At 31.4% G+C, this 27,184-nt stretch overlaps 2 protein-coding genes across 2 annotated transcripts; one reads left to right on the top strand and one right to left on the bottom strand.

Moving 5' to 3' along the window:
* Positions 1-10,477, bottom strand: HELRODRAFT_187315 (hypothetical protein). Its single transcript, XM_009025713.1, has 15 exons — positions 10,304-10,477; positions 9,165-9,232; positions 7,810-7,846; positions 6,445-6,548; positions 5,773-5,854; positions 5,351-5,409; positions 4,993-5,038; positions 4,698-4,794; positions 4,204-4,285; positions 3,715-3,795; positions 2,228-2,350; positions 1,975-2,046; positions 1,695-1,769; positions 1,189-1,293; positions 1-483 (listed from the first exon to the last, which is right to left on the bottom strand). The coding sequence occupies exons 1-15, from the start codon at positions 10,371-10,373 to the stop codon at positions 466-468; spliced, it is 1,119 nt and encodes a 372-aa protein (XP_009023961.1). The 5' UTR covers positions 10,374-10,477; the 3' UTR covers positions 1-465.
* Positions 10,478-12,821: 2,344 nt separating this feature from the next.
* On the top strand, positions 12,822-25,775 carry HELRODRAFT_101913 (hypothetical protein). The gene is made up of 21 exons (XM_009025714.1): positions 12,822-13,293; positions 13,316-13,566; positions 15,079-15,216; positions 15,314-15,357; positions 15,943-16,069; positions 16,201-16,302; positions 16,688-16,753; positions 17,018-17,144; positions 17,859-17,923; positions 18,651-18,811; positions 18,997-19,102; positions 19,843-19,906; positions 20,102-20,179; positions 20,444-20,594; positions 21,206-21,338; positions 21,509-21,616; positions 21,792-22,002; positions 23,597-23,724; positions 24,685-24,813; positions 24,932-25,057; positions 25,396-25,775. The coding sequence occupies exons 2-21, from the start codon at positions 13,342-13,344 to the stop codon at positions 25,615-25,617; spliced, it is 2,511 nt and encodes an 836-aa protein (XP_009023962.1). The 5' UTR covers positions 12,822-13,293; positions 13,316-13,341; the 3' UTR covers positions 25,618-25,775.
* Positions 25,776-27,184: the final 1,409 nt, after the last annotated feature.

Below are 27,184 nucleotides of genomic sequence, written 5' to 3' on the forward strand. Positions count from 1 at the left end.
TGCCTTGCGTATTTTTACCAACGTATCTATTGCGGGATTTGACCTTTGTAAAGAAAACGAATATAGAACAATTATATAAAAAACAACATGCATAAATACATTACACAAAGTGTATTATCAACGAAACACGTAAACTAGAGAATAGTATAAAACACACGTTCAATGTACAAGAGTTGTAAGATGGAAAAATTAAATAAATTCAATAGAATATAAATTCAGCGGATACGGGAGGGAATCTTGATTCGTGTGTTGGGTGAATGTCACTGACGGTCTTGATTTTGTCGTTGTGGTGGTGATCATAATGATGTTGGTGAAATAACTTATATTGTTATGAAGCTTTGAAGAGTGATGAATTAAAGTTTTGACTTGATGTTGGAAATTCGTTTCTGGGCATCATGAGATTATTACATTGTACTGTCTCTTAGCGACGACGACACAATGATGATGGCTCGCAGACAATCTTCCCTACGTTGAAGACCTCCTCTGTTACGTTCAATTATATGTATGTATGAATGTGCGTATAAATGTATGTGTACAAACAGACACATCTGTACATATGACACACACCAAACAATTTAAACCTCAAGCGACTAAATAAATCTATTTTGAAATTAAACCAGGAAAACTATTTTAAAATTATTAGCAGGGTTAATAATATTTCTCTCTCTCTCTCTCCCTATATATATATATATATATATATATATATATATATATTTACAATATTCTATAAATTCTACTGAATGTTCGGTAGAATTTATAGAATATTGTAAAAATTATGGTCTATTACCAACATATATATATATATATATATATATATATATATATATATATATATATATATATGGTGTCGAATTGAATCCACAAGTACGTGAGTATACATAAGGGTGAGAATTGGCCAGCACGAGCACGCAAACATCTACATAATATGCTAATTACCCCTTAAAAACTCTCGGAAAAGCTTTATGACGCAAAAAGGCTTGCACATTTTATTCTCTCTAAAAATAAGGTCCATTAGCAACCCACAACATCAGTATATAACATCATTAAAACCTAACATAGACGAAAGCATACAATAGTGGCAGAACAGTCAACAATAAAATTATAATTAAGAAAAGACAAAATGAGTAGGTACAAATAACAATAAAACAATGCAAAACCAAACGATTACGTCAAACAAAAACGTTGTACCTGAGAAAGGATAGATTCTTCAGAAGATATAAAGTGTAATATGTCTGACAGGGAGATTACCCCAACAACTTGATTGCTTGCATTTACCACAACCAACCTGTGTACCTAACAATTTACAATTTCATTAAATAGTAGTGAGGCAATCAAACCTCATCATTGGATTCGTGTGCATTTTCGGTCCACGGAAAACCGACATCGTCATAAATGAAATCATTAAATAACTGTCATCTAATTGAGAACAAATCTGTGCAGTCGCATTCTATAAATTCAAGTAAAGGCATTGTCACCTTCAATTCTAATAACATTTATAACTATTCACCATTTGAAATTCATGGCGGAGGTATGAAACTATGATGGATTATGATCATGTGAATTTGACTTCATTAACAAACAATTTTTAAATGTCGTTTCATAAAAATTGCTCCATGAAAATGTAGAACAGTTGGACCTCATAAGAAATATACACTGCATGAGTTTAATAACATAAACCATGCATCATAACATACTTCGGCTCGGACGATTCTTTCCATGACAACACTGAGCGACTCAGTTACCAAACAGGTTGACACTGCTTCTATACGCTAGTTACAAAATGAAAAAAAAATTACAAATCCGCTTGACCAGTTCATAAAATCCAGTTAATCATTAGTAATTTTAACATTCACATATAAAATCGATTTCTTTTTTCGCAATTTTCCTAAATTATGAAATATCATTGTAGTTAACATTATCAACTATAAAGATCTTCAGTAAGACAACTAACACACAACAAACAGGAACACCAACCTCTCTCCTTTCTTTTAGTGAATGTCCGATTGTTTGATTCAAATCGTCATATGACTTATCTATTGCTAGATTCTGAAACAGAAGTTAATTCATCCAGTCCATTAATATATTCCTTCAGTTTTAACATACGCTACCAGGAAATGAAATTCAATTAAATGAACTCCAGCCATGCAAGCAAAAAGAATAAAAACAATCTTCTGAATGTGTAACGGTAGTCATCAACATAAATCGTCACCACCCCATCGAAACTCACGAAGACATCAAACTTTGCATAAAGATCAATGATGCTTCCACTGCTGTCTACCACCGGCAAAGCAGATATTCTGTGATCAACGAACAGCGTGATGGCAGTGATCAGCGTAGTTTCATGGGTGACCTGGTTACGTATATAATATTGAATACCGCAATGACAAAGCGTCATTATATATAATATAACAATAATTCGATCAATCAATTCTCGTTTATTGTCTCCATCCGTTATAACAATAATTATGCCCATATGATCGCGTCACTAGAAAGTAATTCAAATATAAAAGTATAGCGCAGTGACAAATGGAGACACATCAAGGCACATAAAATCCAAACAGATGCAAAACGCCAACGAAAAACACCAGAACATAAAGTTACAGCAAGTGCTAACACAAAACAGCACGCAAGTCATAGACATCTTGACCTTAACATCTTGGGCGAGTTGCAAACGTATACTCAACATACCCCATTGGATCTACTCTATTCACATCTTGCAGCATTTATATAAGGACATTTGAATCAATTTTTTGGAGAAACAAAATATTTCCAAACGTTTCCAAGTCATATAAGTCTACCGTTAATTGGAAATGACTCAGCAATAAAAATTCAGCAGCAGATTTTCGTCGTCATGGGATATATAACAACTAGGAGTCTAGTATAGTAAAATTACATTTTTAATACTTTAGGCATGTTTCCACATGCAAAACATTACATAGCTTGGAGAAAAGTTTAATAAGTTTGGAGAAAAGTTTAATAAACTAAACGATCTATTTCCATTTGTCTTTTTCCTCAAGATTAAGTAAAAAAAAACAGAAGCAGACGACCTAAATAAAATCATTTTCTGTAAGACTATTGATACAATCTGCTAAATAATTTGTTGGTTTTTGTGCATAGTTTTTAATTATACATTATACAGCATAATTTGGTCATGCAAGGAATGATGAAAGTTACAAAAGTCAAAATAGCACCAAATTAATTCTTCCCAGATTTTAAGAAAATTATGGTGAGCCATAAAGGGAACGTATAGCACAACAATTCTAATTAGGGCCTTTAAAATCATGGCAAACGGTAAGAGTAAAAATTGTTGGCATTTTTGAGACGCAATTTGAGGCCAGATGTGTTGAGTCTGTAACGATGGCATTATCAAGTGTAACTGACTCGACATACAGGGAGTCAGTTACACTTTTATTTTTATTATTTTGTCTACTCGTGCATGGTTTCGTAAATTTTAATGAAAAATACAATTAAAACTTGATGAGATGTTCTTATGAGTATCAAATCTGTGAAAATGTGAAATACGTAAAAACTCAAAATGCAGTGAGCCATCAAAACGATCACATTCAGTTAATGCAACGCAGTCAACTACTGTGTATACATCACAATATATACATACATATATATATGTATAAACATAATCACAGCTTGATGTACGAATATGCATACATAACAAAATAACAATGATATACTGTATGTAATTCAAGAGTAACCTACAGTAATAATATCCTTGTAAGTCCCTACTCCTAATTCACCAATGGACTTTTCCATGAAATTCGGTTGTGGAAGATCATAAACCTGAAGAAAAATATTATGCATGTGCGGTCAACGGATAACGAGGATGGCAGTTGTCAAATGGCCAGTGGTGGATTAAGATGATTAATTACGCAACCATTTAAATGAGCGTTGAATACCTTATTGAATGATAAGATGATTTACTTATTTAAAAAAATAACTGGCCATACTTGGAGACTTTATTAGCCAACTAGCAAGTAAAAACACCGTAATTTGTATAACCAAGTTAAAATCAGGGACATTAAAATAACGAAACTAACTGGACCGTTCCTATCAAGTTTTCGAAACAACTTTCTTAAGTTATTTGAACTAAAGTACATTAAAGCCGTCACTAAATTACAACCAACCACACATCCAGTCATTCAATATTAAACCATCGAAAAAGGTCAACACATTACAACAAAAACATACATATAAATACAAAAATCGAAGTATTCTTTTGTGGGTTAAAATGTATAAAATGTTTCCACTCTGATAATCCACCACAGGTAATCTGAAAAAGTAAAGAAATAGGCAAAACTACGATCAAGTTGATTATAATTATTGAAACAATTAGCAGTGAGACAAGCGATGCAATTATTTTTTTCATTGTTTGCCGTAAATCAAGTCAGTTTTTATTACTTTCACAGCGTATAACAGTTCCACAACAGATTTAACGCCAGTTGAAACAATAATCATCATCTCATATGAGTGAGGAACTTGGCAAATGAAAATTAATCTAGACTATCAGCTTAGCGTTTCATGTAAGCAAATAAGATACTTATGTACAATAATATGTGTTGAAAACAAAAAACATGGTTTTGCATAGCAGAGCTTTCAGCTGCTATAGTATGTCCAAGTGACTCAACTCTGAACTGCTGATGAAAGAAAAATAAACGAAGCTACACAAACAAAATAAAATAGACCTATGAATTTTATGTTGATATAAGAAGTGGATAGCCTCATAGAGACTTGCTTCAGGGTGAATGGTGATGAGTGGTTTGTTCTGGTTGTCCAACTCCTCTGAAAACAAACATTATTCGTACGAAAATGTTGCGAACATTCAGAGTAACGTTAAAAGTTAAAAAGCAATTGAGCATCACTGAAACACACATAAAAATGAATGACAAGTGAATGAACGAGTGAGCACACAGGTGAGCACATGAATGATTATTATAGAGCACCAACCAGTTAAAAAACAAGTCGAAGATATATACAAACCTTTCCAAGTTGATATCTTGTGCCTTTCAAGTTCGTGGATGTGATCCTAACAGAAAATAATTAATTCATGCTTGCTTTTTATGTTTAAAAGTGAACAATAAAAATCAAACTATTTTCTATGTTATAAAAATTGGGATATTCAAAAAACATGAAACTTTAATGTCAACCTCTACCTTAAATCAGTATTTTTTATAATGAAAAAAATGTTCCATTAAAATAATTTAAAATTCATAAGAATTGTCTCCAATCACATTAAAAATTCATCAATGAAATGAAATAAACGTGGTAATTATTAGTATTATTGTGTCGATAATTATTGTGATGCTTATGATGGCTGTGACAAGAATGACAGAATTACTTTTGAGTTCTTGTAGTACTTGTGCAGAATCTTTATGAAGTCAGTTATCGTGAGCATTCCTGGAAAATGCAATTTACACAGTTCAACGGCTTTCATGAAATTACATTTTGCAAGAAAACTGATCGACAACCTTCGTCAGAACAGTCAACTAACAATAGGACAAATCAAAAACTTTAAAAGTTGAAAGCCGGGACAGCATTTTTAATCACATAACTGACTTGAAAATTTCTAAAACTGACAATTAAAATCAGCCTAGTTTCTACAGCTTAATATCTGCCAGTTTTTCTTCAAAAAAAAAAATCAATGCATCAAAACAGCAGCATCTTTAAACACAAGTGTTACAATTGCAACATTCACGAAAACAGCGGCAGCTCAAACAATATTTAAAATTACAACAACAACCATCACTGAAAACGACCTACCAACGAATTTCTTCAACTTGCCATCCCACAGCGGAGCCGCCCGCAAGCTGTTCCACACCAGCGCCAATAAGGCTTTCTTCACCTGTTATGTCATTTGCGTTGTCAGCGTGACCACGTTTATAAATTTTCAGATTATGCCGCTAATGTCTACGAGGTGACGCTTTTTTTCTTTTTAATAACTTTACTTTGTTCACTTTTGATATTATTCGACCGGTGATGATAACTTTTGCTGTTGCTTACATCGATATATTTCAAGTGTGGAATGGAAAACAATATCTCAACAACTGCACTAGCAGTCAGTCAAGTGTTGAGAATGAAAATAAAATTTAAAGCAAATCATTTGCCTGTGATAGCATTGAATTTTTGTTAATATTGTCATTGTCTAACTTGATCATGTAATATATTTAGTATTTATGCTGGTGATGTTGTTGTTGATGATGTGATGTTGATAATGTAGATGATGCGATGTTGATAATGTTGATCATGTGATGTTGATCATGTTGATCATGTGATGTTGATAATGTTGATGATCTTGCTGTTAAAAATAAATGATTGAAGTTAAAAAAAAGTTTGTTGATAAAATTCTTCAGTAAAAAAAATGGGCAGATGACAAAAATAAACGAAAAATTATATTAATTATTGGCTAACAAACCACACTACAACATCACTGACACCAAGTTCTGTATCGAATATGAGAAGTTTTGCAGATGTCGGGATGAGGTCGTAGCAATTGTGAGCCTTCATGAACTTTACAAACACGAGATCTGCATTACCGTCTGTTTAGATGTGATACATGTGCAAGAAATTCACGTTCCATTGCGCATGCTTATGAATATCAATGAACGAGCATCAGCATCATAACAATCATCTGTTCGAGACATTCGGTCAAATTTAAGACAAAGAATTATCATAATGTAGATGATTAGACAAAAAACATGAGATTCAGCCATAAAATTTTGCCCACATTTATTGCAGCCAAAAGATAATAAAAATGCTCACCTACGTTAACATTAATAAAAATTATAATATTGATAATGAAGAAAAAAAGCTAATCAAGAAAAGTGTGACAATGGTTATTACGTGTCAAATGATAAGTTGATTTCATAAATGACAAGCCAGGAAATAACAAAACGTCTTTAAAAATATAATCCTTTTGACAAATTTAGGAAATTTTATTTTCCATATTTTAAAAATTATTATGAAAATATGAGAAAGCATGTATGAAAAATGAACACGATGGATGTGAACAGCCTCAGCATAAAAAGGGGATGTCAACCCACCACTCAAACAGAAAGACATAATTATCAAATACGTGTATTTGGCGCGAGTTGTAAGTAACGTTCATTACTAAGAGACTTGCCAATATAAGTACAATTATACACTTTCATAACAAAATCAATCAATCCATCCATCAATCAATCCATCCACCAATCAAACCATCAATCAAACCATCAATCAAACCATCAATCAAACCATCAATCAAACCATCAATCAAACCATCAATCAATCAATCAATCAATCAATCAATCAATCAATCAATCAATCAATCAATCAATCGATCGATCGATCGATCGATCGATCGATCAATCAATCAATCAATCAATCCATCAATCAACCAATCAATCAATCAATCAATCAACCAATAAATGTGTCTGAAACTGCAAACAGCTGGTACCACCAGGGGCTACCTCAGTTCCCTTGCTTTCTTAAAACTTTAATGCACTCCAATTTAAGTTTAAATTTAATCTTTTAAATTCTTCAATCTTTTTTATTTGGCTACAAAGCCATCAACTTCAACACCTTGTTTCACATTCATGTTGAACATAGTTGAGCATAACAGCATTAAAACACATACAGCTAATTAAACATATAAATTAATTAGTTAAAATTAATAATTAAGCAAGTTAAACAAAATATAAACTACGACAAATCACAATTCATCTTCACAGCGGAGCCCATCTATGCAAACGATAATAATTATGTAAATTTTGTTAATAAATAAATGAAAATCTGACAACACAGTCTGACGTCACTTACCCAAATTTTCCATCTCAACATGCTCCAACTGTGGCAACTGCAAAAAAAAGGAGAAAAATTAACACATTGGCGTACACTTTACACAAGGGTAACTGTATGAAATAGATCACTGTGAATCATTAAATTAACTTTTAAAAATTAAATTTAACTTATTGATATTGATACGAATAACTGAATTTTCAAACAATGCAAAGAAGCACTTAAAAGCTATGAAATTGTTACCATATCACAAACTATTGAATCCTCCTTAGCATCGGATTTGTTAGCAAACTGCCACAAATATTTAAACATCTTAGTTCAGTGACAGGATAATTATATTGGGAAACCTTCACACTATTATTGTTACAAATCTTAGAAGTAACCATTTAAATCGGACCGAAAATTGTCTGACTCGAAAGGATTTTCAGAAGATCATGAGAGGAAGGACATCCAGTCATTAGGGAAACAACTTGCCCCAACAGATGCAAAGAGGCAAGGAGAGAATGGGAAGGGCTCAGAAATTGGAGTCCAAGATGAATGTTGTAAGGGGCGGGTGTTACAAGTTTTTGTGGTTAGGTGATGATTATATTCTGAAATAGGTACACGGTGGTAAGGTTAGTGGTTGGCCTCACAGGAAGGAGGAAGCAGAGAGATTAAGATGGAATTTTGATGAAGTTACGTGAAGCGATGAAAAAAAATCAAAAAATTAATCACGTAAACTGTGTCTTTCAAAAAGCAACAATAACGATAACCTGGCTAGGCTCATCATAATAGCTCTTTACATAGAGTTATGATTGACAGATTCAGTTGATGGCATATGCTGTTGGGTTGGTGATGTCATCACTGTGGATAAATGTGCATTTTTGAATCCAGGCTACAAAACCATCGTTTTGTTTATAAGAAATTCACTTATTTCCACATTGGAAGTGGTTTGAATACCGTCCTTGCAGTATCGGTGAACTGCAAACAAAAGGACTATAAAGAGATCCAGGACCATGATATCTCTGAGTGGCCATCAGATTCCACTTTGAAGGGAAATTAATATGAAATAGTTGAAGTAAAATAGGAAGATGATCACCCGAAAAATGAGATCTGAAGTAATGTTAGAAATTTGTAAAAAGAACAGATGAACTATTTAATGCACCACCGTTAAGTTGGGAAAAAGTTTGAAAAATACAGTTCAGAAACACATTGTGTAATCTTGCAAAATCAATATACTAGTTCTACAGAAAAACCATCTGTTAGGCCAAACACACAGTAGAAAAATATTTAAAAAATGTGTTATATTCAAGTAATGGTAAGGTAAGATTTCTGTGAGAGTAGTCCTAAGTGAATCAGAATTTCAGAAAGCAATTCTTTTCTCTTGAAGTACTCACTTCAACATTCGAGTCGGTTCTCCTGTCCCTCCAAATAATGAAGTGTTGCAGATTTTGCTTGTCGCCGTCTGGTGGAAAAATTCCATATTCAGTATCAGTAAAAACAAATTAAACAATACATTGTGATTAATAATCCTTAAAAGTGTCATATCCATTAATTATATATTACATATATATATATATATATTATATATATATATATATATATATATATATATATTACACATATATTACATATACAAAAAGGTTAAATAAATTATAGAGCGCTTGACATTTTAAAAATTAAAATGTGATATGTTATAGCAGTAAAGGTTTTTCAGTCAACTGTTTTTCATTATTTTAAATTTGTTATTCTTTCATATATAAACTATAAACGGTCATTAAGCAATTATAATTTCATTGAGTGTGAATGTGTGTCGGTAGCCATGAATTTAATCCCAACTTATCAAAGATAGTTAATGTTGTAACAGGCAAAGGAATAATATTAAGTAATAATTATTACTTATTTAATAATGATAACAATTATTAACAATATTAATAATTAATAAATAATAAGATAAAAAATATTCAAATAGCAACTTGCACTTTGCATGAATAAATTCTATTATTTATCCAATTTTTATATAACGGTAACAAGTACTTATATACTTGGTACTAAAGACTTTTTCAATACATAATACTTATTTATACACAAGTGCTTATTTTACCAATTACTTAGTACTAACTGTTAATTTTTAAAACTAACTAAACTCTCTCTCTCTCAATAAAAAATTAAAACCAGTGGTAAACAGTAAATGTAAACTGTAAAGCTATGGCTAACCCTCTAACACTTAACAGTTTTAAACTTTATTAAGTAAAGCTAAAAATCTAAATTCTAACTCAGTTAAAAAGTGTTAATAAAACCCACATAAACTATAGTTACTAACTATAATTAATGAGACTACTAGACTATTATAGAGTTTAGTTTAGTAGAGTTTTTATAATTTTTTTATAATTACATTCCACTACTAAACTTCAGTAGTAGAATGTAATTATAAAAAAATAAAAACAAGGTTTCACTGACTTTAAAAATCTAAAAACAAAATTTAATAAATAAAAAAAAACTAAAAATACAAAACACTAAAAAATAATCTTCTTACTGGTGTCTTCATCAGTTACGAGCACTTGCGGTGCAACTGAACCCTCCATTACAACATTTGAACCTTCCATTTTGTATCAAAAACTTCCGAACTTGAAGTGAAGCTTGCAAACAAACAGACAGACAGACGAAGGAAGAAACAAGGCAGTAGAGTAGAACGTATTACAGAAGCCACTTTAACGAAAAGCTCATCAGGAACAAATTGTTAAACTAGCAATGGGTCAAATAATTAATCGATTATTTCGGTATTTTGAAAATTCATAAATCGTTTATTTCTTGATTTCCATGGATGTTAGTCAATTTATAACTAAGAGTTAAGCGTTGAGTAGCAAAACATGGAATTTTAAACTGAAATCGCACTATCATATCTTTCCCATCGTGTGCTCTGCTGGAAGCAAGAGAAGAAAATGATGACGTCAAGCATCCATTATAATTGGGGCAGGGAGATTGACTCTAGGAGTGATCATTCACAGCGTAGAAATACAGTGTAATGACGTAATTGCTATCAGGTAAACGTTCACATCAAACATTTCATTTCACTCCTTTTTTATTCATGGTAACAGAAGAATATTGAGTACTGGTAATTGTTTAATGGCGAAAATAATTGTCATGTAATTTAATTTAGTTTGAGTTATTTGGATTTTTTGTTGTGCGAAAAAAAAATTATTCAAAAACTGAGATGCGATTTGCAGAAATCATTTTTTTAAAAGCTCTTTTGTATTATTCTTGGTTTAATTTACAAAAATTATAAATTTGACAAATAAATTCATAATCTTCTTCATTAACATGTGACAATTGAAAAAAATTCAAAAACAACATTTTAAATCATTTACTGCACCGGAGCACATTCAGCCAATTAATATTACCTCATCAGAACTGGATTTGGTTAATAATAATCAAACTGAACGCAAGTTCCGTAATATACAATTAAAAGATTGTCCGTAATGGGCGAAACAATGTCACAAATTTTATGACGCATCGTGACCAATGGAATAACAGTGAACTCGATGTTAACTATATTTGATTTTGTATTTTCTAAAAATATTGATGAAGCCATATTTTGTTCTTGACTTGACAAGGTAAAACGGAAAAAAAGAAATATTGTGGTAACTTGTATTTTTTTAATTAGTTCAAATTTTTAACATAAATGAATCCAATTTTATTTCAACACAATTTTTCAACAACAAATTGAAAGACTGCCAAAATCTCTATAACAAAAAAAGTCGGTAACATATATTACTGCAATCTATTTTAACCTAGCCAAAAGCTAAACCTGTTCAAAAACTGAGCTAGAGTTTAAATAATTAAGAATGTATGCAACGATTTTTAGTGAAACACTGAATTGAATTTATTCAGTTAAATTTGAATTGGTAAAAACCTTGTTTTTTTTTTTTTTTTAAACAAGTTTATTTCATGAAAACACATGAAAAAGGATTCCAAAAGAAACCAAAATTTCAAATAAACATTAATTAAACATTAATTAAAACTACGAAATAAAGAAACAAATAAAAAAAATATATATATATATAATAATTTGTTATTTATTATATATATATATAATTTTTAATTAATTCTATCGCTTTAATTAATATTAATATTATTAATTTAAATTTCTCTAATAATATATTGTAATTTATTATTTTGTTTCTTAATTAAATTTAACTAATAAACTAAATAATAAATTATAATATACTATTAGAAAAATAGAGAAATTAAAATATAAATTTATAAATAATAGTAGAGCGATAGAATATAATAAAAATTGTAAACGTAATGGCCTTATACCAAATTATATATTAATAGATTTATATACTTATATATTCCTTTAAATATTATACGTATTCTTACGTAAATTATTTTATTTATTTAATAATTGGTTCATTTATTTGTTCACCATTTTTTATTCATTCGTTGGTTAATTTGCAATATTAACATTATTATTATATTTGTTGATTAAATATGTCATGCAGTCTAAGTAACTAACATTTTTAAAAACATTAAGTGTTTCATATACATATGATTAAGTATCTAGAATTCAAATACTGCTGACAACACCCATTTCTAGATAAAAAAAACCGATCCTTATAATTTGCAAAGTGGATCGCTATTAGAGCTTTAAAACAGTGATGTTCAAATATTTTGAAAGTCGTTTCAAAGTTATTTTTAGTGAAATGCCAAACTGTGTAAAAAAATTTTAGTTTTAGAAATTATTAAAAACAAAAATGAGCACAATTTTCAATAGTATGACACAATTTTCAATAGTATGAACAAGTCATGAAGAACGGTGGTCTGAATAAAAAACAGCGAATTTTTTTGAGATTTTGTTTGCTTATCTACTTAATTTGCGTGTGTTGTGAACAACTGACTGATTATGAAGAAGAGGACAACTGTGTAAGATAGATTTTCAGGTTTCTGATTGGTCAAACCGTGCACTGCGAAGACTTGCGTTCCATCAGCAGCTATGTGACGTGCCACTGGGCGATCGTTGTTGACAGACATCTACATCTAATTAATGTTTCCTGTTATAACCTGTTACATTTTAACTCGTCAACCATTAATAATGGATGCATTGAAAAAAAAATGAAGTTAATTTTTAATTAAGCTTTAGCCAAAAGCTAAGTAACCCTAGATTATTTTGCAATCGCCAAATAAATAAATATATTATATATATTATATTATAATAATCGACGAAACATTAATTTATTTTTAAGAAATTGTATCTAAGACAGTCTTAATCCTAATTTTATAGTTATATATATATATATATATATATTTTTATACACATATTGTATATATATATATTAATCTTATGTACATATATATATATATATATATATATCTATATATATATATATATATAGTATATGTGTGTCTCGTATAAAAGGTTCCATTCTATTTCATCATATTTTTCGCGTTTTGTATGAAAAAGTAGTCAAAATATAAAAAAAATAAATAAAAATAAATTAATATAATGTATATATATAACTAGCAATATATATATACACACAAATATATATATATATATATATACACAAATAAATGTTGTTTATATTGTCAACAATTTTTATAATATATTTCAATATAAGCAATGCGTCTGGCGGCTTATTAAAAAACCTCTACATTGGAGGGATCTTCCCACTGAATGGAAGTTGGGCTGGAGGTCGAGGCTGCCTTCCCGCGGCCCTCATGGCCCTTCATGCCGTCAATGAAAGAGCTGACATTCTACCTGGATATCGTCTGAACATGGTTGCTCTCAACAGCGAGGTTTTAATTTTATAATTTATTCTATCGTCGTTTAAATTATATTTCAATAAGTATGGTGCTATAATTTTCATTATTTTTGTTTTTGTTTTTGTCTAAATTATTTTAATATCATTTAATATCATTTAAACTTATTTAAATAGCATAATTTTTACAAATCAGTTATGATTCATTTAGTTATGGAAAATAAAGTGATCCAAATGAAAAAAGATACCATTAAACTGAATGAAATATCTAAATTAATCTAAATAGGACGTAGCTGAAGGCCTATTTACCAAAAATCAATATACAACATAAAACAAATACAACATCAACCACATTTCTCTACTTTAATCAAACTCTATATGGCAAGACTTGAGCTGATGGTAATTGGTTTCACATAGATCTTAAAATGACAGGCTCAGGCTCAGACGAGAGATTAGCGGCACATTTTTCGTCCATCCCATCTGCGTTATTCACACTGGCTCTTCTTTTCGTGGTATCTGCTATCTATGCTATTGTAAAGTATACAATGCAATTGTTATAATTCTTATTCTTCTTGTTATTTTTCTTTTTCTTCTTATTATTATTATTATAGACAATTTCATATAACAAAAGACAAAATGAATAAACAATTAACTGTAATATACTATTCTATATAGTTATTCAAACACATCTATAGGCACACAGTGGCGGATCAAGTAGACAACTTTGACGGGTGGGGGGGCAAGATTTTCAAAAATATTTGCTGATCGGGAGGAGATTTAAAAAAAGTCGATAATGACCGGGGTGGGAGAATTTAAACAAAAGTGAGGGAATTATTGATGGGGGAATTTTGCAAATTTTGTGACCGGGGCTAAATTTTCTGGTAATGTAAATTTTTTCTTCAAAAATCACTAAATTTTCCGTTTAAATAACCACCTTTACTAATAAAATAAATAATATAAATAACGTTCACAACGTGTGGGCCAGTGCCCTCCTGCCCCTTAAATCCGCCACTGTAGCACATGCATATCTAAATAAAAAATAACGAAAAGGATTAAAAGAAAATACAAATAATATATTCATAGATTTATAAAATTAAAAAAAGTAAAATAAATGTAAACTAACTTGAAGAATTTAAAACAATAGTAGGTATTTGAAGTTAACGACTGAGTTTATTTTGTTTCGTCATTTATTTTGACCTGTTTTAAAAAATTCACGATAAAATAACGATAAAATCCAACCGGACCACGTTTCTACATCATCGCGCGCTCGATCGTGAACTTTTCCGACACTTGCATATATTCGTTTTTCATAAATAAGTTTATTTTTGGTTTTTATTATAACGCCTTTTAAATATCAGGTGTGATGTATGCTTCTAAAGACATTAAAATTTTTTAAAGTTAATTTGTCTTTGATATCACAAGCTTGTGCAAAATTATAATATTCCATAAATAATATTTTTTTTCGCACAATTATTATTATTATTGCAATTCATTCTAATGTGCCTTCTTTTGAGAAGAATAAAGAAATATAATTTTCAATATTTTAAAGTGTAAGCCAGGATTAGGTATGGCGAAATTGTACCAGTTGTTGTACAACGACCCAGTGAAGATTATGTTGTTAGGGCCGGGCTGTAGTACAGTATCAACGTTCGTTGGACAGGCAGCTTGGATGTGGAATCTCGTCGTCGTATGTGCTTCCAATTATATATATATACATATACACCATACAACGTATAGATAAATAAATTCCTTTAATGCATTAAAACTCAATAATTTTGTTGAAGCTTTCATATGGGTCAAGTTCTCCTGCCCTGTCCAACAAAGCGAGGTAAACCCTTATACTTGCGTTGTTTGTTGTGTGTTCGATGTAGATGAACTAATGGAATATATATGTCTGTATCAGCATATGTTTGCTCCAAACTTAATATTACACGAAATGCACGAATTTTCGATCGTTTTAAACATAAATTTTTTTATGAAATTTTTTAAAACTCACAATGGTCATAATAAGCAATTAAAAAAACTAATACACAAATCAAAAGTCTATGGCATCTAAATAGATGCTTGTAACTTAATGAGGTAAAAATGTTTCAGTGGATTTTAATTCTAGACACAAATGATCCTTTTCAACAATTATCCTAAACAATTTAACACAGATATATTTGCAACACAGTTTTGTTTAATTCACAATGGCTACGTTCTACGCAAAGCTCTAAGGTTCAAACATTCTTAAAACCCGCCACGTTTCGCGTTCTCTTTGTATGCAGTTTCATGCTGTAAATAAAGTACATTTTAATATTTATATTGATCATTGACGGATACAAAACGCAGCCAATCAAACTTCAAGCCCAACTTGAAAAATTCCTTGTTAACTCGCAACCTCTTTAATTAACCAACAACTCACCATGATAAGATTCCCAAGTTTCTTCCGGACGCACCCATCAGCCACCATCCACAATCCAACGAGAGTTAAACTTTTCAAAATGTTCAACTGGACCAGAATTGCGACGCTGCAAGATACGCACGAAGTTTTCACGTCGGTCAGTTTTTGAGTTTTGGTTCAATTCAGTTTTTCACTCTATTTTTAAATCGGATTCAAAAATTATTTTATGAACGTCCATGTGTTTTTATGTACTGTAATGTATGTATAAAATAATGATATCGCAAAAAGACGATGGAAGACCTTGAGGAGAGATGCAAGCAAGCGGGCATTGAAATCGCTGTGAGGGCGAATTTCCTCGGAGATCCAGTTGATGCTGTCAGGAATTTAAAGGTTACAAATGTTTGTGAAATTGAAGGGTTGCACTCATCTATAATATACACGCAATGAAAAAGCGTTGGGTAAACTTTTTTAGTTTCGAATAAAAGTCACAAGAGTTAATAATACACATGGAGTTGAACAAATTTTTTGCTTCCCTTAAAACGATTTAAAACTCACTTCTTACTATAATAATAATATGAAGATTTAAAATAGCATTAAAGTTGTTTTACGTAAGATGTCGTTAGAATGTCGTTTAATGTCGTTAGAAGCTTTGTAGTTTGTTGTACGCAATGTCTTTCGTATTGATAAAATACAATTATGAAGTAGGAAGAATGCGGATGTTTAAAACCAGCATTTGATGTTCATTAATTTCTTCACCCAACTAACACACATTCAGAAGCAAGATGCCCGAATCATCGTCGGATTGTTCTATGAAGACAAAGCCACCAAAGTTTTTTGCCAGGTTTGATTTTTTTAAAAATTACATTTCTAATTCACCGTGAAATGCTAATTGCCAAGATAACGCTGGTTAACTGTACATTAATATTGAAAAATAAATAAAATTCTTTTTTTTCCAATTTAGAAATAACTTCAAAAAGTTATCATATAAAAAAATTTATTTTTCAAAAGAACCGTGACGGAAAATTTTGAAAATATAAATTATGCACTTAAGATAAAAATAACGACAACTAAATTTATTTAAAAACTGAAAACCTGCCACCTGCAGGCCTACAAAGAAAAACTGTTCTACCCACGCCACGTGTGGTTCATTCTTGGCTGGTACTCGGATAACTGGTACACCAACGTCAACGGGACCAACTGCACCCTTGAAGAAATGAAGGCAGCCGTCGAGGGTACTTCGCTTCTTTTGAGGCATTGCACAGTGCACTGTCCTTCTATTATTATAACAATTCATTTGCCGTTGGCTTTTTATCCCGTTAAACTATGTTAAATTATTTAAGGAATTATTTCCTCATCTCATCTTCTTTTTTCTTCTTCTTTTTATTTTTATTATTATTAATTGTTATTATTATTTTTTAGAAGTAGTAGTAGTGGTAGTAGTAGTAGTAGTAGTAATAGTTGTAGTAGTAGTAGTAGTAATAATAATAGTTGTTGTAGTAGTAGTAGTAGTAGTAGTAGTAGTAGTAGTAGTAGTAGTAGCAGTGGTAGCAGTAGCAGCAGTAGTAGTAGTAGTAGTGAAATTCAATGAATAGATTTCCCCAGATGAACTGATGTTTGAAAATATTGTAAGGCCTTGACCGCCCCTGTTTTACATGTCTGATTTTTTTTGAAGCGTGTTTAATGAAAACACTGCCCCATCTGCGTCTACCTTGAAAAACGATCCCACTGCAATCACCGATGACTGCATTTCTTAAACGAAGCCCCGTCATTTTATCTGCGTCTGAATGATTTGCAAGCAGCAAATTCTACGGTGCCCAATCTAGGAACCACTTCATCGCGGTGGTCATCATCTTGCTTTCTATCAGTTGAATTTAAATATTGAAATTTTCATTATGAATGGATGATGAATGGAATGTTGATCTACGTTATGATTGTCACCATGACAGGCCACTTCACAACGGAAGGAGTGATGAGGAGTCTCTACAGGGCTGATCAAATTGTCTCAGGAGAGGTAGGTTTGGCTGAAATTGTTGCATCCTGTACGAGTGATGTAAAAACATTTTAAACAAGTGCTTGCCTTTTGTAAAGCGATTTTTAGAATATTTCTTGTCACGTCGTTTCGAAAGAAGTCTTGCACCTCAGATTCACCAAATTATTTCGGTGGACTGTATAACTTAAAATTAAAATAACAACCAAGATAGTTCCTGAAGCCGTTGTCAGTGGCGTGCGACACCAACTTCAGATTTTCTGTTCAAATTTTCAAGGATCCTGAGGCATACTGCTAGTTGAAAAACATTTTGGATCTGTAAATCGATACTAACTTGATGTCAACCACTTTTTGCACTAGGATTAGAAATTGATATACGTATCGAAAAAGCCTCAATTAAACTCACGATTGGGTTAAACAAACCTTTCGTTTGAGTCACAATATCTGGTTTTCAATAGTTTTTAACATGGAGGAAGAAGGAAAGATTCAACATTTAAACTTGCGAAGTACAATGACGTATAATGAATGTCCCCAGACAGAACATCTAGATACTCCTCCTTATTGTCTCTTGCTGAAACGTTCAATGTCCTGCTTAAAAGTTCAACAGATCATCACTACAAGGCCACATGAATATAATATAAATTTGCCACTAAAATAAAATAATGCAAAATATTCACATTTCTTTTCATCGAGCACTAGGGCGTTTATATTTCTTAAATTCAAAATGCGTTTTTTAAAACACACCTACCAGGTTGTTGAGACCGTATTAAAAAACATGAATGAAAGCATCAAAAACGCCGAAAGAATCGAGAAGGACCACCAACTATCGGAAGTTGTCGGCTTCCAAGAGGCTCCTCTGGCGTATGACGCCGTGTGGGCGCTGGCGCTGGCTCTCAACAAGACACAGACTGCGTACGTGACGGTGGAAGCACTCCTCGTCCTCCATTTTTCATATGAAACAACACATTTGATCAGTTCAAATTTTTGGATTCGCATGTAGTTGAAAAATCATTCACGATGAAATTAATAATAGTTATAAATAATAAATGAAGCAGTGATTTAAGCAATGAAGCAGTGATTTAAAAAAATTACTCAAGTTTGCAGAGACGGGGCAAGAGCCTGGAGGAATTCAACTACACAAGCAACGAGATGATGATTGAAATAAGTCAAGCTCTAAATGACACGAACTTCATGGGAGCATCAGTCAGTATTTGTGAGCAAGTGTAATCAACATGCGTGTCATTAAAATCATATATAAATATAATGTATTGCAATGTTAACGTTGAGCGTATATTTACGTCTGTTGGCTTTAATGCAACCAGTCGGTCATCTCCGTCTTTGTGTTGGTTTGCCACAAATTTAGTTTTTCATTTTATTGCTAAACTTAATACAAAACTTTCTCGGTGTTCAGCGCAGTACTTCTCAATCAGTAGCCAAATAAGATTTAGTTCTAGTAAGAGTTAGTAGAAATTGTATGACTCAAGTTGCAATTTTAGCTAAAGTGATTTGTTTGTTTTGTGTTATACCTACAATTAATATAGACTAATTGTCGTGGCAAAGAAAGTAATTGATACACGTAAAAACTATTTTTGACGAAAAACACCATCCACTTTGAGAGCCAAAATACTTTGCATGCAGTGATGTAGCTGTTGTTTGTGTTTCATCTTTGTGTTTTATCTTTGCTTTTGTTTTATCTATGTGTTTGTGTTTTATTTTTGTGTTTGTAATTAATCTTTGTCTTCGCATTTTGTTTTTTTGTTTATATTTAATCTTTGTGTTTGATCTCTTTCGATGAACTGTTTTACTGAATTTGATCTTCATCTTGAGTAAGAGCAACCGGCGGAAGTTGAAAATGAGATATAATGATGCAAAGTCTTTCCAGTTTATGTTGAAATTCAAGCACTATAGTTCAATTTCTATACTAAATGCACACACCCGAACAGGGCCAAGTAATTTTCAACGACAAAGGTGACAGAATAAGTTGGGTGCAAATTGAACAAATGAAAGGTACTCGTCATATGGTTTTCATTTTGAATTAGGATATTGTTATTTTAACATTTTTAAATAATTAACTACGTACTTAATTTCAATTTTGTTTACAAATACTTTTATGATTAAAAATTTTCATGAAAATTGACTTACTCCATGTTATCATTCATTTTATTCATTATTATTTGTAGCAAATTTGTTGTTCGCCGGCAGGTGGTAGGTACGAACGTGTCGGTGTGTATGACTCCATGAAGGACAACTTGCTGCTTGACGCCCAGGAGTTCTGGCCCAGTTAATCTTTCATAGTTTCGACGTGCACTCAATTAAGATCACAAAATCATTTTCCTCTCTCACTCCTACTAGCATTTTTTTTATCTTAGCTGTGGCCATCATATTTATCGTAAATCTTTTATTCACCCTTTTATCCTCCTTCTCCTCCTCATCATCCTCCTCCTCCTCCTCATCATCATTCTCATCATCCTCATTCTCATTATCATCGTCATCATAATCATGGTGATTTTCATTATTTCCAAATCTTTCATAATTGTTAAATAGACAACAGAAAGCCAGAAGACCGTAAAATTATTCAGAAAGAGATGAGGACGATATCGTTCGTGTCTTTCGCCTCCATGTGCTTCTTGGCTGCTTTCGGAATTTTCTGCAGTGTTTTCCTGCTGGTCTTAAATGCTGCACACCGATTGCAGATGTAAGCTTCATTGATAGTATAAAATGTAAGATTGCAGACGTAAGCTTAATTGATAGTATAAAATAAAATGTAAGATTGCAGATGTAAGCTTCATTGATAGTATAAAATGTGAGATTGCAGATGTAAGCTTCATTGATAGTATAAAATAAAATGTAAGATTGCAGATGTAAGCTTCATTGATAGTATAAAATGTAAAATTGCAGACGTAAGCTTCATTGATAGTATAAAATGTAAGATTGCAGACGTAAGCTTAATTGATAGTATAAAATAAAATGTAAGATTGCAGATGTAAGCTTCATTGATAGTATAAAATAAAATGTAAGATTGCATATGTAAGCTTCATTGATTGTATAAAATGTAAGATTGCTGATGTAAGCTTCATTGATTGTATAAAATGTAAGATTGCTGATGTAAGCTTTATTGATAGATAGCACAAATTGAAGGTGTGAGATGTTTACGAATCTTCAATTTAACATCATTTCGAAGGCAGTGATGTTTAAAAATATACACCAAAAATCAAAACTATTCATCTGTGTGAGCGTACTTGTGTATGTTAATAGACCCAAATGTGAATCATGGTATTAATGTTGAAAGATGAAATAACTTGTTAGGGACAATCAAAAATCTCGGAACTGCATGAACACGGTGATGTTGCTGGGATGTCTTCTGTGTTTCGTCTGCATCTTCATCAACGGCCTGGACGCTCGACTTGTCAGCAGATTGACGCTGCTTAAAATTTGTCAGGTCGGTTCTTCAGATTTTTATGAAACTTACACCGTCGACGATGGCTTCATCATCACATTGTTAGAGTATCATAAATTTTTAGGCTGATAACGTATGGAAAATTAAATTATAGCATTTGCGAGCGTTTAAGACAGGAATATCCTCCCGATTCAAACCAATTAAATTTTCAGGCTCAGAAATGGATTTTTTGTTTTGGATTCACGCTATCATATGGTGCCATGTTCACCAAAGTGTGGAGTATCTACAGACACACTATCAGGCAAAAAACTGGAAGTCATGTAATTTTTTTCTGACTATACGTTGAAGTTTGATTCATTTTCTCGTTTCATATTCATGTTTTTTTTAATTTTACAAATGATTAAAAATTATTGGTAAATATATGGACATTTCAAAAAATAAAAAAATAGTTTAGTTGTTGTTCATTATTTTTTTATTTGCTTACTTCCCATGCAGACTGTACACGTAACCACGGAATCTTTTTTTGTGATAATCATTTGTCTGGTAGTTGATGTTATCATTTTGAGTGTGTGGCAACTGATCAATCCAACAATCATTGAATTGGAGTTATTCACATTGGAGAACAAGCTGAACATCTACAAGGATGACACTGAAGTCATATACGAACTTGAGCACTGCTCCTCCCACAATTACTCAACATGGTTTGGTAATGAATGCTTTCTTGTTATAAAGTTATTAAAAAAAATAAAACTTTACAATTTTTGATGTGATGACAAAATTTTCATAAATTTTGGTGTAAGATTTAAAAATGTTGAAAATTATATTTGATCGAAGATGTTTCAAAGTTGACGTACCTTTCAGTCCTCATGTGTTGTCGATGTAAGGCGCCAGTTCTGCTTTTGTAGAGCTGTGCAGCGGTGCATGCAGCAATAGTTGTGGCCGCAGGAAAGTTTATTTATCCAAGGAATCGACAGAATGCTTAACGTCACTCGCTGGCACACGCCGATCGTACGAGTTGAAGTCTGTACGGCTTAGAATTGATTTGTTGCAAGAGGGAACAATTTCTGGTGTTTATAATAAAACCCACTTGTCTGAATATAAATAATGACAACAAAGTTGAAGAATGAAGTAGACAACAAAGTATTTGTATTCGGAAAGAACTGAAGCATTATTTTTCGTATGTGAGCTTGAGAACAATTTTATTGAAGGACAGACTGCGGGAAAATGGTTTCTACTTCAGTTGCTGTTACAACTGCGTGTGTTCATTTGTGTTGTGTCAGCACTTCAAAACATTACTGGGTACGGAATCTTGTGCTGCTACTTTTATACGATGACTTTCCAAGTGCATTAAAAATGATCATTCCCGTGCAATAGTGCAGAGACGCGGGCAGCCTCGTACAAAGTGCTCTATGGATTCCGGTTGACTTTGATAGGAAAAGTCGATCGCTTAGGATGATGATGACAAAATTAAAACAAACAAAAAACGAACACAAATGTTTTCTTTTACAACCTTAATTGCCCCAGCTAAAAATAATGATCGGAAATCTTAATTGATTTATGTTTTCAACGTTTAAGCAAAAAGACGTCACTATTTTGGGACTGGAATGTAGTTTCTACTAAGATCATCATGCTCAAATATATTTATTTTAATAAATTTGGCATGTCGCTTGCTTGCATTTTAAAGGAAATGAAGAGAAGTAGCACAGCGAGAAATTCTGTCGTAAGTAATACAACCACCCTAGCGTAAAATCAAGTTGCATATTTTCTGATAAAAATTTCATCTTAAATTAGAAATGTTAATATCTAGGTTTTAACTGAAATTTTCTATTTTCTTTATAATTTTATAAAATTCAATTTAAATTTTAGTTTATAATACTAACTAATTGTTACAGTAATTATTGATAGCTTATTAAATTCATTTAACGCAACATTAAGAAATGAACAATTTTTAAATTCAAACTGAGGTCGCACACGTCATTACCTCATTTAAATTTGCAGCCAACATACCAAAAATCTACTACTCTCTTAACAAAAACCTACACTTTCTTTCCTATCTACAAAGGTTTTACTTTTGCCAGGAAAGGTTTCGGATGCAATAACTGATAACAATGAATTTCAACTTAAAATTTGTTGAAATATTAAAAAAAAAACGGTTAGCAAACATAAAATGTTCAAAACATTCACAGAAACGCGTTTGTTTATTTCTTCAGTTAATTGCATGAGTGCTATCAGTTATTATTGCTAGCTAGTACGTTTAATAAAAATCAATACAGTTAATAAATTCAGATATTAAAATCTAGGCATAATGGCCGGATTCAAAGGAATTTTACTTCTTTTTGGATTGTTGCTGGCTTATGAAATCAGAAATATCAAGTTGAACGAGGCAAATGAATCGCGATTTGTTTGTGTGTCCATTTACAACACCGTCGTAAGTCATTTCAGCAAAATTTCGTCAGCAATACTTTGCAGTCCGGTTTGGGTTTCCCCGCTTATTCGCGAAGCAGAAAACAAAAACTATTGTTCTTGATAAAAATTAAAACTAATCCTAAATATTGAATAATTCTAATCAGTTTATTCCCATGCTAATCATAATCGTTACATCATTTTAAGGCTTTTTTGGATATCCAGTTTTCAAATTCTTATTTTAGGCAACTTTCATCCTTCACATATTTCAAATTGTTTCAACGCAATGCAGAACTAGATATTAAAGCAGTCAATTTTGTCTCTCGAACTGACAACATTTCAAAATTTGTCTACATCTACCTAAAAAAATTGATAAATTTCTTTTTTGATGTTTTTAGGTACTCATTATTTTAACATTTCAATTTTAAAAATGTCATTTTAGCATCATGACATTATAATTATTTTTTAAGTATCATGTTAATTTATTCAATTGGAACCTTAATTGAAATGCTAACATTTTGGGTTTTTCGAAATATTCTTTTAAAACTTTCAATAATATTTAGTAGATACCTTCTTTTATTGTGAAAGAAAATTCAAACTTTAACAAAAGTAAACGATATTGTTTAATTGATATATAAAATCAACCTCTGAATAATTCAGCTTTTTCAGAGTGATGGCCTTCAAAACAGCAACAGTATGTTTCAATGCGAACCAGACTGTATCAAACATTTTGTAAAAAATTAAATGCTGAAAAACCATAAGCATAGAACAAATTTTGCAGGGCATTGTTTGTTTCTTGAACCATTCATTTTGAAAAATTAACACCTTGTTTAAACAAATTGGCTGAGAAGTGTAGTATTGCTGCTGATTTGTTTCGAATTATTAAAGTTATGACTTTTACAATTTATTTATAATTTACTAATTAAAATAATGAATCTCTTGTTTCTTGTACCTCTCTGACGTACATGTGACGTACACTTGACAGATTTTGTGCGTCATAACGGTGCCAGCTGCCTGGATCATCCGATCCCATCAGGATGCCACCTACTTGTTTGTTTCCATCGCCATTCTCTTGGGAAATCTCTTCTTCATGTTTGTCATTTTTGTACCAAAGGTTAAAACATTTTTTTTATAAATTTTTTTTATTTACTATGCTCTTCCTTAATTTTCTGAGGTTGTTCGAAAAAATAGAATTTATCCTAAAAATAATAAATTCTATTTCTATTTGACAGATCAAGGAGATGCAAAACATTTCAGGCGATTATGTGTTCGATGACACGCAAAAATTTTGCAACGATGATGAGAATAAAGAGAGACTCTTGAAGGAGAACGAACAGTTGAAGATTTTGATAACCGAAGTGAATTTTATTTTGTTGAAGTCTTCTTGAAATTTATTTGCATTTGAAAATGGTGTCGATCAAAATATTAAATATTTATAAAATGTTTCTTGCAATTGGTTAAACTCCATTCCGATCATCTATTTGAATTAATTTTTACATTTTATTCATGCTCTTTATGAGTCTAAATCATTATTTTCGTTTTAATTTAGCAAAAATCAAATCTTATAATAATCAAACGAAACTTTTAATTTAAATTGATGAAGCGCACTGCGTTTAAAATTCACATAAACTTAATAACTTAACCACATACAAACAAACAGATAATTTAACTATTAAGTACTACTTTAACATTTTAGAGAGAAGAAAGAATTCGTTTTTTAAAGCAACAGCTTCATTTGAAACTCAAGATTGAGAAAGAAAAAAGGAACAACGACGAAGAAAACCACAATCATTCAACAACAGAAGGTTGGAAAAACAATAAACACGAAGCAACTGAAAATAATTACTTAGCAGGCAACAACTTCAAATCAGACAATCGTAAAATTCCAAACTCGTTGTCAAAAAACTTGATAGTATGATGGTGAATTCAACAGACACCCTGGGTTGGAAAGCACACCCTTCGTGTGTGCATGACAGTGAGATCAGTTTTTAATGACCTGAAAATATCTTTAAAATAAATTTTGACTATAAGTGTTTTCTAAAATATTTTTAAAATAAAAATAAAAGGAATCAATCACAGTATTTTGAAAAGATCAATCGTTTAACACTGATGAACAGTAGAATGTTCATTCGGATATGTAGGTAGCAGTGAAGTTGTGAAGTGAAGTCACTGTGAAGTCACTACATGTTTTTGTTGCGATAATGTTCATGAGAATGTCATATTTTGTGAGATTGTCTACTGAATTGTTGAAATTATTGTTTGTTTATTAGCCTGTCAGTTATTTTTCATTTGGCCACTTTACAATATGTCGCAGCATGATGTGTTTTCGAACCTATTCTTGGTCCTCAAATAAGTTTTCGTTGTTATTATGTAACTACTTCTTGCGTTCTCGTGATTGTTTTTAAGAATGTTTGATCTGTTTGTTTGTTCTTTGTCCAATCATTTTCTCTTATCTGTTCCAACGGTCTCAATTATTTTTCTTTTATCCTTTTTTTAACAAAGCGTTTTTATTGCAATAATGTTCTTGTCTTTTTCATTCATCCATTATTTAATCTTTTGCAACGCTCAATTCAGTTCAGTTTTTTTCGCACGTTGATTTGAGTGCTGTTTGTAGATTTCGGCCCTCGCTTGCACATCACTACTATTTCGTTTGTTAAATTTTTTAAGGTGAACTGTTCGTCTAAAGCTAAATTGTTATAAAACGTTCGTCTAGAGCTAAATTGTTATAAAACGTTCAAAATATTGACATCGCACGAAAAAATGAATAATATCATATATATCGACGAAATGAAATGAGATTTAAATGAATTGAATATTTTAGAGACGAATGATTGGTCACCTTAAGCATAGGATTGCTTCTTGATTGCATTCTCTTTATAATATTACCATCATCTGCTTTTACATCTTAAGCATGCATGTCTTGCAAAAATTTTTTGTTCCATTTATTCCTATCAGCAACTATCAACAAATTCAACTTTGCATCTCAAGTTTTTCCGCATCAGCAAATGCGTTTATAAGAACCTTCACTTTAAACCTCTTTTTCTCTTTCTATGTTTGTCCATAAACTTTTTCATTCCTTTCGTTCCACTCTTACCAACTGATCCAGCTCATCACATCTGTTTATTGGCTTTCCTGTTTGCATCAGCAAACATTATAAGATTGCAGATTTATTGTTTTCGAAAAGTATAATTAATAAATTATGCAACTGCTCCTTAGGCACATCGAATCGATGGGTGCGCTGCGACTGAAGTTAAGCATCAACTTTAATAAATTTTAAATAAAAAAATTCACTGTCAATTAATTTTTCCAATTTTAATAATAGTTGCCTTATTACTACCACATAAAAAAATGGTTGCCAAATTTGAAGTGATGAAAAACAGATCTGTTGCGCAGAAATTATAAGCCAAGCGATGAAATTTTTTTATAATTTAATTAAGAAGATATCAACAAATAGTTAATTAATTAACATTTTAAACTTTTGAAAT

The sequence above is a fragment of the Helobdella robusta genome, assembly GCF_000326865.2.
Source record: "Helobdella robusta unplaced genomic scaffold HELROscaffold_43, whole genome shotgun sequence".
NCBI lineage: Eukaryota > Metazoa > Annelida > Clitellata > Rhynchobdellida > Glossiphoniidae > Helobdella > Helobdella robusta.

Bases quoted from the DNA above. Each gene is read 5' to 3' on its own strand.
- HELRODRAFT_101913 (XM_009025714.1), top strand. From the start codon at position 13,342: ATGTTGTTTATATTGTCAACAATTTTTATAATATATTTCAATATAAGC. The intron at 22,003-23,596 runs GTAATGAATGCT...ATTAAAATCTAG, and splicing joins CAATTACTCAACATGGTTTG to GCATAATGGCCGGATTCAAA. The intron at 25,058-25,395 runs GTGAATTTTATT...TTAACATTTTAG, and splicing joins TGAAGATTTTGATAACCGAA to AGAGAAGAAAGAATTCGTTT.
- HELRODRAFT_187315 (XM_009025713.1), bottom strand. From the start codon at position 10,373: ATGGAAGGTTCAAATGTTGTAATGGAGGGTTCAGTTGCACCGCAAGTG. The intron at 7,847-9,164 runs GTGAGTACTTCA...TTTTTTTTGCAG, and splicing joins GAACCGACTCGAATGTTGAA to TTGCCACAGTTGGAGCATGT. The intron at 1,294-1,694 runs GTATGTTATGAT...GTAAATTGTTAG, and splicing joins AAAGAATCGTCCGAGCCGAA to GTACACAGGTTGGTTGTGGT.